An 11,628-nucleotide genomic window follows, 5' to 3' on the forward strand; every position below is an offset into this window, starting at 1 on the left:
CAGGGAGGGGTATGGGCACTAAGAAACCACACCATCTCTCTGTGCTGCCCCCACTTCAACTCTTCCTACCTCCTGCCCTACAGACATCCGAAAGTCTGCAGATAATCCCGGAATGTCTAAAATTCCTTCAGAATGGATCTCCTACATTTCCCACAGAGTGAGAGTCTTTTCATTCTTCACTAAATTCCTGCCTTTCCTATAAAGCCTAACTCAGAGGCACAGAAAATGACCATGTGTAAAGCCACAGAGGAAGTCGTATCAAATTCCAAAGAATTTCATAGACCAAGATCTCTGACCACAAGGCAATGTAAAGAGAAGTGAACAAGAAAAACATAAATAACCCTTCCTAGGATGAGAAACTAAAGTCCCACTTCTAAATCACCCAAGAGTTAGGGAGAAGAAATTATGAACGGCACTGGTGAAATATTAAGGGCAGAATGATAAGAGGAGCTCAAGCAGTTTCTAAGTCATTTCCTCTGTGACATCATCCCTGGCCCAACACTGTCCCACCAGATCCTCCTCCCACCTCTGCATCCAGGGGGCTGACCTCTGGGCTGTGGCAACAGGTTCCCTTGTCCTTGGCTTTTAATGGGACTTGGCTATGGGGAACTTGGCCAAAGGTGAAAAGGAAATCAGAGGGAAATGAAGCCCTTATTGACCAGTAGTTTTTCCCTCGATTGCTGTGATCTGGGTATGGTCTCTTCCTCAGGCCACAGAGCCTTCTCATATCTCCTATTCCCAGTGTACCTCAGCTTAGGGTTGCTAACAGCGATCTGCAACCCCTGCTATCTCATTGGTGATATAGTCTCTACATGGCTTCCCTACAACTAGCTATACCTATATGCAGCGCTACTGTTAAAGTCTCCCCAAAACAGTCAGGGTGCTCTGGGTTTCCTGTGGACATCCCCACCCTTGCCTGTGGACCACGGTGCATGGTGTACCCCATTTCTATCTCTGAATGACTAAGCTCTGACCCGGTCACCAGCATATGTTGTGTTCCAGCTGCTGACCTGTCAGCACCTGAAATCGGTGACTGACTTCTCATCTTGATCTCAGTGCACTGTCACACTCAACAAAAAAGCATTATTATGTCAAATCAATAGTATATCAAATGTGAATTCCATCAATATGTAAAGGTTTATAGAAAAGTTGGGACCGATTAAGACACAGGCACAAAATAGTGGAGAATTTTATGCTGGAACAGAAATAAGCCCTTAGTCAAAGAATAAGTCCTCAGTTCTAACCTAAAATCTTAAGGATCTAAAAAGTGTGTTCTCATGTAACCGAGAAAGCAGGCTGAGGCCCAGACCCAGGGAATCCAATAGGACAGTTGTGTCACAGTAAAAGGCTCCAGCAATTCCTCAGTCACTCCTGCTCACGGTTCACGTCCTCCTCCAGGATGTCTTCAGCAGCCCAGCTGCCTGCCTTGGCCTTCAGTGTTACTTACTTTTCAGGCTGTGACAACTCAGGAAAAGTGTTTCGTTTTGGCACAGGGTTTGAGAGTGCAGTGGTGGGAAAGTATGTCAGGAAGAGCGGCTCTAAGCTGTGGCAGCAGGAGCCTGAGGCAGCTGGTCAAGAAACTAGCCCTTGGGGACAGTAGGACACACATTCAAGGAGAGTCAATCCTCCTCAGTTAAGCCCCCATGGAAACACACAGTCCCAGAGATGTGTCTCCTTGACAGTTCTGAAGCTAGTGAAGTTAACAATGGAGGTTAACCATAACACCCACCTAGTCTAGAAAGTCTCCAACTTGCCCACCCCAGACAGAGCCCGAGGAATGATTCCGGGGGCAGAGCCATGCTAGGAATTGAGCACTGATGTGGGATATCAGCCTGTTTCCAGGGGAGGAGTCCAGGTAAAAGAGTGGAGAATGCAGATCAGGTATGCAAAGGTTTGAAACCAGATGGAACAGGCTGGGAGAAAAGCCACTAAAGAACAATAGAGACAATGGAAGATAGGAAATGGGTAGCTTTGGGTGGTGTGAGAGTCTATACAACCAGAAAAAGTAGGTCCCCCGCAGGTGCAAGGAAGGCGGGGTCTCTTTTCAACATTCCTTGGGAAGGCGAGTGTAGGAGTCAACCTTCCTGTCAGGAGTGACCTAGTCCAGATTCCCACCCACCTTTCATTCATTTATTCATTTAAGTGGGTTTTTTTGTTTGTTTTGTTTTGGTTTTGGTGGTTGTTTTTTTGTTTTGTTTTGTTTGAGAGAGGGTCTCACCACCTAGCCCCGGCTAGCCTGGAACTCACAGAGATTTGCCTGCCTCTGCCTCCCTAGTGCTGGAATTAAAGACATACGCCATCCACCACCAGCAGCTTCCAGTGGTGAGTGCTGAGTTGCTGTGTGTGGCAGTGGGCTGACGCTGAACATACAAGCTGCTAGGAACTTTTATTAGTTCAGAGACAAGTAAAGCTCAGATAACTGCAGGAGGGCTAGGAAACCATTCACCACAGCGTTTTTTCTTTCTGCTTCAGGAGGAAGCTGAACTTGTTCCCATTCTATAGCCTATGAATCTGAGGCTATCTCCTTAGGGAAGATCCCGGCGGTCCTTTGGGGCGGCTCCTCAATTAGTCCTTTGCCCTCAGGGAGACAGTGAGCCAGATCAGACTTCCCACTTCCCGGAAAGGCTAGAGAGAAGAGTGTGTATCCTGGGTCGGGGGAGTCCCTTTCCCCGCCCCTCCCCGCCCCGTGGCCGCGGCGTGGCTGAGCCCGGGGCGGAGCTGGCGTCTCCTCGAGCACTGGCGGCGGGACGACGGCCGCGGCCCAGAGCAGACTGGTGGGTAGACGCTGAGACCCGCCCGGCGGGGGTCACAGGCAGGAGGACGACCCGGCGCGCTGCGGTGTGGCCGCAGGGACAGAGACCCGGAGCTGTCCACTCAGACGGAGCGGGTGAGTGAGCGCCGCGTCTCTGCGCCCCACGCGGCCCGGTCTTGCTTCCACTTTTAGTTCTTCTTGGTTCTCGCGTAGCACCTTCTGGGAGCGACCCCGGCCCAAAAGCAGACTGGCCACAGTCCTCAGCCCAGGGTCCGAGGCTCACAGAGCCCGAAGTCCGGAGTGGGGGTGGCGGTTGCTGGTGGGGGGGCGTGTCTTCAGGAGCGGAAATGTCAGCCTGGCTCCTCTGGGTCCTAGGACCTGTTTGGCCCTAACAGCTGAAGATAAGGGGAGGTTCTTAGGGGCTCGCGGGAGGTGGGGGCGGGTCTGGCTGGACAAGCGCTGTGTCTTAGCTCCCGCTTTTCTCTGAGAACCTCAAACTTAGATCTTGTCCCGCAGGGCATGCTAGGCTAGAATTTTGAGTTCAAACTGGGGCCATCTTCTGGCTGTTTCTAAGCCAGGCTAAGAGAGGAGCAGGTGTGTCTCTCTGGTTGAGGGCTAGCTAAGAGAAGTGTCAGTCAGCCTGTGCTCTTCCGTCTGGGAGGATTAAATGCCTGATCACGGAGTGAACAAACCACCCAGTACTTAAAGTGGAGGGTCCACAGGGAAGGGAAATAGAGGCTCTGTAAGAAACAATTTCAGTGATGAGGTGAGGCTGGGAGAGGATAGTCATAAGACGTTGGATGGAGCAGATGCTCTCTTAGCTTACTCACCTCCAAGTTTACTCTTTCTAGGAAAAGTCCTGGGCCCTAAAGTTGTACACCAAGGAGGTGGGGCCTCTCTACTCCCTTCCTCCTTGATTATCTACACCAAGCCAGTGGCCAGACAGCAGGAAAAGGGAACTTTGTATCTTGTCATAGGCTGAGTCCCTTTTTATACCAACCTCTACTTCTTATAACTTGCGGTGCAAAGTCAGGCTCCTCAAATCTTCCTCCTAGGCCTCAGTTTCTCCATCTGTTCATGTGGGAAGCACCACTTGACTTCTTAAAGACTTTTATTCATGTGCGTGTGTGTGTGTGTGTGTGTGTGTGTGTGTGTGTGTGTGTGTGTGTGTATGTGTGTGTGTGTTGTTGTTGTTGTTGGTATGTGAGGGTTGGCATGCAAGGATGGAGGCCCAGAGCAGGTATCAGTTCTTTCCCCTCACTCTCTGTTTATTGAGGCAAGATTTAATTTTAAAACTTAATTACATTTATTTATGTGCACACACACATTTATGTGTGCATTACAGTGCACACGTGGAGGTCAGAGACAGTTTGTGGGAGTGCTCTCCTACCATGTTGGTCCCAGGAATCAAACTCAGGCAAGCAAGCTTACCCACTGAGACACATCACCAACATATCACCAGCCCAAGGCAAGATCTTGCTGAAGCTGGGGCTTCCCAAGTCTGGCTAGTCCACCCAGCCAGCTTGCCTCAGGGCTTTCCAGCCTCTGCCTCCTGAGTGCCAGGTTACAGCAGGCTGCCATGCCTTGTCAGGCTTTTCACAGGTTCTGGGGATCCACACTGGTCTTTATGCTTGCACTGCAAGCACCTCACCCACTGAGCCATCTCCCCAGCCAACTCTAAGACTCTGGAGTCTAAGCTTTTCCCAAAGCCTAGTCACCAACCTAAGTCCTGACTTAATGTGGAGAGGGGTAGGAACAGAAACAGTCAAAGAGAAGCCCACACAAGGTTGGGATCTGGAGGAGGCTGCTGAGAAGGAAGCATCCAGTCAGATGGAAAGAGAAAGCAGAAACCGACCAGCAAAAGGCACACAGGCAGGAGAGTGAGGACATGTTTAGGGATCAAGGAGAATCCCAGGGTGGCTGCTGGAGACAGGGGGATCAGGCAAGGTAGTCTGAGGAGGCCAGAACCCCCACTGATTGCAGCAACTGATTTTGGAAGTTCTGCCTGCCCCAGGAAGACAGCAACTGAAGTGTACAGAGCTCTCATTCAAGACATTCAGATCCCAAGCTGGCATTTCTTTGGGAAGAAGTTGGGAGGCCAGGATAAATGAGAGGACCTTCTGTGTCTTCGAGCTTCTCCCAAGAGGTCAGGAGCTCTCTCTACTGTCTGCCTGCTGTAATTAGAAGGGAGAACTCCTGTTCCAAACATTTCTGTAAGTTGGATTTGTTGCCAGAAGTAACCTCCTCTATGCTCCGTGCCTTTGGTCACCCTGTCACCTTATTCCTTCCCTTTCTTCCCCAATCCTGCCCCAGCAGTTTCCAGTGAGAAAAGGAACTGTGTCACTGTCAAGCCAGTAGGAGGTGAAGGATAAGCTTTGCCTACCACTGTCTCAAGCCTCATTCTGTGCAGAGCTAGGCTCAGGTCTCAGACTAGCCAGAGCTGGGGGCAAGCCAGAGTTCCGCATGGAGCCTGAGCTCGCTTTGTAAGTCTGGGGTCAGGGTCTGGGGTCAGGGTCTGTGCTCAGTTTATAGCTGCCCCAGGCAATAGCTCATGTATGTTGGTGGGGGAGATTAAAAGCCTGAGCTGCTCAGAAACCTGTAGGGTGTTCAAGGATTTGCATGGACTAAATCCATGGTGACACAAGCAAGCTAGTTTTGAAGCAGGGACAAGATCCTAGGACTTCGGGGGACTCCAATGGATACTCCCTGAAGTCTGGTCTGAGTCTGGGATCCTTCCATTCTAAGGGGTAAAGCAAACATCCAGAGAGTCCAGTAGGATGGGTCTGGCTGTTCTTCCCCAGTCCCCATACTAGGCATGTTGAAAATCCACGGAGTGTCTGTCAGGTGCAAGCGGAAGGCAGCGCTCAGACTGTTTTGGAATTGAAGGAGGTTAGCTTTGAGGAAAGGAACTCTAGTGTCTGTCAGAGGAAGTAGCACTCTTCTAGGCCTGCCACCCTCCCCTTCCTGCAGAGCCTGCAGCCACACTTAAGGCCACCCAGCTGGCCTTGTGAGGGCCCTTTCCTCTTTCAGTGTAAAGAAAAAGGAAAAGACATTTTTTGGAAAAAAAAAAAAAAAAAAGTCCCTTCTGCTCCCTGGGAATCCCCGGTGACCGGATGGACTTCGGGATATCCCAGTGGAAATCAAAGCCCAGGGTGCATGGCCTCCCCCAAGTACAGTGCAGCCAGGCTCTCTCACTACATGACTGGCCTATGGGGCTTCCTGAGAACATCTTGTCTGGGGTCCCTGTTCCCTGGCCGGCCTGCGAAAACCTCTGTCCCTTCTGTAAAGTTCAACAGTAAGTCCTGTAAACACCGGTTTGGAGCCCAGGGCACACCCTCTGCAAGATTCAAAGAAAGCAGGGAGGGAAGTAAGCCGAGTGAAAGGCGTGTGGAAGCGCTTCAGGGGTGGGGCATGTGGCTAAAGTAGTCCACAAAGGATTAGACAATGCTGGGGATGAGGGAATCGGGGAGGTAAAGAAATTGTCCCCAGGCTGACAGCTAAGAAAAAGGATGTGTTGGGAAGCAAAACCCTCTTTAAAAGGCCCTGAACTACTTCCCCTGCCCCTGTCTCTGGCAGGGCATCTTCAGGTCCCTGTGCCTAGACATCCAACGTTACCTGCCCAGCCATGGCCCTGTGTCTGAAGCAGGTGTTTGCTAAGGACAAGACTTTCCGGCCCCGGAAACGCTTCGAGCCTGGCACACAGCGCTTTGAGCTATATAAGAAGGCACAAGCTTCGCTCAAGTCCGGCCTGGACCTGCGGAGGGTGGTGAGGCTGCCACCTGGTGAGAGCATCGATGACTGGATCGCTGTGCATGTGGTGGACTTCTTTAATCGTATCAACCTCATCTATGGGACCATGGCTGAGCACTGCAGTGAAACCAGCTGCCCAGTCATGGCTGGTGGGCCCCGCTACGAGTACCGCTGGCAGGACGAGCGTCAGTACCGAAGGCCCGCCAAGCTCTCAGCGCCCCGCTATATGGCATTGCTCATGGACTGGATCGAGGGTCTCATCAATGATGAGGATGTCTTTCCTACACGTGTTGGTGAGCACTGGTGACTGGAGAGTTAGCGTAGCCAGGGAGGGTCCTTCCTGTATAGTGGAAGAGGAAACTGTTTGAGGCAGGATCTTGGTTATCTGCCTGCCATTTGGGGCATGAGTGTCCAAAGCATAAGTGTTTCACTGTGGACTATCCCAGCATGTCCACAGGCATGGTTTCTTCTCTCTCTGGAACAAGCCACAGACATACTGTTGTGCTTGGTCTGATCTTGCTTCCACCTCTCCCATGAGTCCCTCCTGAATCCTAGCTCCAGGAAAGGGAAGGATTAGACCCTGGATTGGCCCAAAGGGTATCATTCCCTCAGACTTGGGGCTCCCTAGTCAGGTCCAGCCCATGGGCCTTTTCTTGTCTCAGCTGGGCTTGGGCAGGTGAGGACAGGGATAGGAGATGAGTAAAGTTACCCTGGCCCAGGGTCCCCACCCAGAAGCTGAGCTGTGTTCATCACGGAAGCTCCACCTGCAAACTGGGTCCCAGCACCCGTCTGGGCTATAGGGACTCAAATGGGTGGGGCAGATGGTCAAGCCCCGAGGGAAGAAGTCTGAATGCTGAGGAAAGCTGGGCACTGAGTCACAATTCAAGCACCGAGCCCCTCCCCAGCTGTTGCTGCCTTTTCCAGAGTGTTGTGTGTAGCAGGTACCTTCATTTCACACAGGAGCAAACTGAGGCCAACTGTGGGATCGTGCATTGAATAGAAAAGGCCTCAGAACCGGAACTCAGTATTGTGGGTCCCAGATGCCATTGTCCAGATAAGTAGGATAGGAGTGTAGGGACTAGGTTGGGTTCTCAAAGAGGCAGGGGAAAGGAACTGGAAAGGAAGGTGTGTGGAGGTGAATGAGCCAGGGCTCAGTCTGATCCTGGCTCTAATTTCCTCTAGCCTACATCCCTGGGGTGTGAGCCCTGAGTAAACTTTTAACTACATGACCGGTGATTTTGTCATAGCAGAAATGAGGGTGTAAGCCACTTGTATCTCTGCCCTGGATGTGGGGCGTGTGCACACACTGCCTTTCCCACACCTCTAATGGCCTTTCCTGGCCAGGCAGGATCTGTATCATTTATCTCTGAGAGGCACTACTGTACAAAGAGATTTGAATCCTGCCTCCAGTTTGTACTAATTAATAATTGTGGGCCCTGAGGCAAGTGGCTTCACCTTTATACATTACCTGCATTTTATCAAATCTAGAATGACGATCAGAGCCATCAGCACAACTGGAAAGAGCAGAGAGCAGAGGTACAAAGGGCCCAGCTCAGAGCTGGGCTCACACAAGGAAAGTTCTATATTATGTTACTGAGTATCTGAAGGAATGAATGATATCTGAATGAATGATATCTGAAACAGTTCCTAAGTGTTAGCATGGGGTGGCGGGTAAGCCAGCTATGAGAACAGTAAGCAGCAGGATTGAGCATGTGGCTGGAGAGGGCAGTCAGGATTGGCTCATAAAGGCTTCACTCCATGCCATGCTGGGATATTGAGACTTAACTCTGAAGGGCCATGTTTTTAATTAAGAACTGGCCCACGTACTGACAGCCTCCCAATTGGACTGTACAGGAAAAAGTGATGTGCTGATGTGCATGTCCGTATGGGTGCTCAGGCTTCTGGGGAGAGGTTATGCCATGGTTTTTATTGTGGTCTGAGGCAGACTGGCCAGCAGTAAGCTTGCAAAGTTCTGCTTTAGGGAGTGGAGAATGGGTGGGTGAACTGGGTTATAGCGGGCAGAAGGTATTTTCAGATCCGCCCTTCTTTAAAAGGAAAGATGAAGACTGGAGTTGGAGCTCAGTGGTGTGAATGATTCCTGGGTCCAGTTCCCACCACTCCCCCCCCCCACCCCAAAAGAAAGGTATAGAAGCAGCCAAACTCTTTTTTTTTTCTTTTTTTCGGAGCTGGGGACCGAACCCAGGGCCTTGCGCTTACTAGGCAAGTGCTCTACCACTGAGCTAAATCCCCAACCCACAGCCAAACTCTTGCTCTGCCTGTCTGTGTCCTGTGCTGAAGAGGGGTAAAGACTGCCTGTGGGGAGGGGCAGAGTTTTGCCCCTAGGATTTTGATTCCTCTTCACTCATCTCCATCCCTAGGAGTTCCCTTCCCCAAGAACTTCCAGCAGGTCTGCACCAAGATCCTGACGAGACTCTTCCGAGTCTTTGTCCACGTCTACATCCACCACTTTGACAGCATCCTCAGCATGGGGGCGGAGGCACATGTCAACACCTGCTATAAGCACTTCTACTACTTCATCCAGGAGTTCAGCCTGGTGGACCAGAGGGAACTAGAGCCGCTGGTAAGGCCATGTCTCACTACCCTTCTCTGCCAGTGCTCTCTCTTGATCCCCAGATGGATATATGAGGGGAGACAACTTGTCTAACAGTGGATTCTGTACTCTTACAGAGAATTCATGGAGATGTCAGTGTTCATGGTTGCAGCTGAGGTTGGGGAGGGGTCAGACTCAGTAAACCCCGTGATTTGACAAGGAGTTGCCCGTCGGCAGGCTGAGGTCAAAGTAACCCTTCCTTACTTTGTGTCTCTACAGAGGGAGATGACAGAACGGATCTGTCACTGAGTCCAGATCTGGATGTTGTTGCCTCTCAGGTGGACCATCTGAACACAGCGCAGCTGGGAGAGGGGACCCTTAGGAGCCTGCTGGCAGAGAAATGTGAAGGCCTACTGAAGAGCAGGCACCCTCTCTAGACCCAACACCTCTGGACTTCTCAGAAGTCTGTCTGTGTGTCCCAGAATGCATGGAGAAGGGAGGACTTCAGGTGGGCAATAGAAGAAAAGGAGGAGTTTAGTCCCTCATATTAAGTCCAAGAGTAGGGTGAGGCAAACAGGTGTCTGTTCTGATACTTCATTTCCACCCTACCATGACGGGTCCCAGATCCATCGGGGAAGATGGATGTGGCCGAAGTGATGGCAAGAAAATGATAGAGTGAGTGCCTGTACCTGAGCATGCAGGTGTGTGTGTGTGTGTGTGTGTGTGTGTGTGTGTGTGTGTGTGTGAGAGAGAGAGAGAGAGAGAGAGAGAGAGAGAGAGATTGGTTGTGGGATTTGTCTGAGAGATCCAAGTCCTTCCAGACACATAGTAGGCCCTCATGATGGATGGATGGATGGATGGATGGATGGATGGATGGATGGATGGATGGATGGACAGGTTGACTGTAAGTCCATGACCATTATAGGAGTAATGACAGCTTAGTGACCCAACCCTGACCGTGTGTACAAGTGTACAAAATGTGTGTGTGGATGGAATTATACCTCTGAATCTTCTAGACTGCCATCTCCTACCAACATGAGTCCCTGGCATTTGAGTGGAGGTTAGACAATGCAGCTTTGCCCTGAGTTCATTAGATCTCTGACCTACCACCATGTGGCTGATTTGCTCAGCCAAGGATGTCTATGAATTGTCAATTCACTCATCTCTGCCTCCAGAAGGGCCTGCTATCATTAAGCCTCTGAGCCGGGCGGTGGTGGCTCACACCTTTATTCCCAGCACTTAGGAGGCAGAGGCAGGTTGGATCTCAGAGTTCGAGGCCAGCCTGATCTACAGAGTGAGTTCAAGGACAACCAGGGCTACATAGAGAAACCCTGTCTCAAAAACAAACAAAAAAGCCCAAATGGTAAGCCTCTCGAGGGTTGGGATTGATCCCTCAGGGTCCCATGGATTTTAAACTTGGACACAAGATACTTCGATCTCAAACCCAGAACCTACTGACATGACTTAAGGCCAGCACAAAATAGCCCTCCAGACCAGGAAGCCACTGGAACTTGAATTGGAGAATCCAGAGTCTTTTCTTCTATCTCAGGAACTGAGGATCATGTAGCTGATGGAGACCTTCCCATCCTAAAAACACCTGCCTCAGCCCAACCTCCTGATACATTCAAGGCTTCTTGAATTCCAAGCACATCTATCTGAGGGGCTGGGATCCTCACTCAGTAGCCATTACTCAGTATCTCCATGCTGAGCCTTATACACAGACTCACAGGTAGGGGGACTGGCAGAAATAGGTTTTGCCCTTTCAGAGCCTGTATCCCCAAAGGCCAGGATGGGAATAAGAAGTCACACAAGAATATTGTCACTGTCTCTCAGCTTGCATCAGAGGAAACTGAAACCCGTTAAAACTCCAAGGCTCTTCTTGACTTCTACTCTCAGGCCTTCTGATTGTGACACCAAGATGCACGTGCAAAGAGAAGTCGTCAGACACTCTCCGGGACACAACTGTTTCTGCTTTGAGTAACGATTTCTAGCCTGCTGCCAGGAAGCCCTGCCACACCCTGCGTTTGGCTAGAGTTGGATGCTGAGGCAAACCTCCAAAACCAGGCCCCTTCTTATGTCTGAGGAACTGCCTTGCCTTCCAGAGAGACAACTGGGGCTCTCTAGGGCAACAGGACCTGGAATGTCCCCAAGGGAAACATGCTGGCCTGCAGCCTTGGCAGTGTCTCAGAACTGAGGACAGTAGGAGATTCCCCCACGATGGGCTGCAGAATATATTCTGAAATCTAGGCTGTGAAAAGGGACCATAGGGGTGGGGAGGGAAATCTATTTTTGTGAAAGAGGAAAGATTTTGCTATTTTTTGGTAAAATAAAAGATACAAACTAAAGCAACCACTGGTGGGAAGCAGTGTTCTGGGTGCCACATGGGTCTTTGCGGATCACAGGAGAGACCACAAGTGGGACTAAGAAGGCATTCTGTCCTAAACTCCTAAACCATATGAGCGCAGTCATGACTGACTAGCTTCCCAGTGTGAGGACACCCAAATACTCCCAGGGCTCCAAATTGTAGACTAAGCTAAGTTAGAAGCTTGAGCAGGGGATGGGAGGACAGTGCAGG

General features: G+C 50.7%; 1 protein-coding gene across 3 annotated transcripts; it reads left to right on the forward strand.

The window, feature by feature from the left end:
* Positions 1 to 2,313: 2,313 nt before the first annotated feature.
* Positions 2,314 to 11,402, forward strand: Mob3c (MOB kinase activator 3C). Of its 3 annotated transcripts, XM_063287733.1 has the most exons (5): positions 2,314 to 2,887; positions 4,767 to 4,965; positions 6,329 to 6,795; positions 8,881 to 9,083; positions 9,333 to 11,398. In XM_063287733.1, exons 3-5 carry the CDS (start codon positions 6,378 to 6,380, stop codon positions 9,360 to 9,362), a joined length of 651 nt encoding a protein of 216 aa, XP_063143803.1. In that variant the 5' UTR covers positions 2,314 to 2,887; positions 4,767 to 4,965; positions 6,329 to 6,377; the 3' UTR covers positions 9,363 to 11,398.
* The last annotated feature ends 226 nt before the right edge of the window (positions 11,403 to 11,628 follow it).

The sequence above is a fragment of the Rattus norvegicus genome, chromosome 5 (genome assembly GCF_036323735.1).
Source record: "Rattus norvegicus strain BN/NHsdMcwi chromosome 5, GRCr8, whole genome shotgun sequence".
In the NCBI taxonomy this organism is placed as follows: Eukaryota; Metazoa; Chordata; class Mammalia; order Rodentia; family Muridae; genus Rattus; species Rattus norvegicus.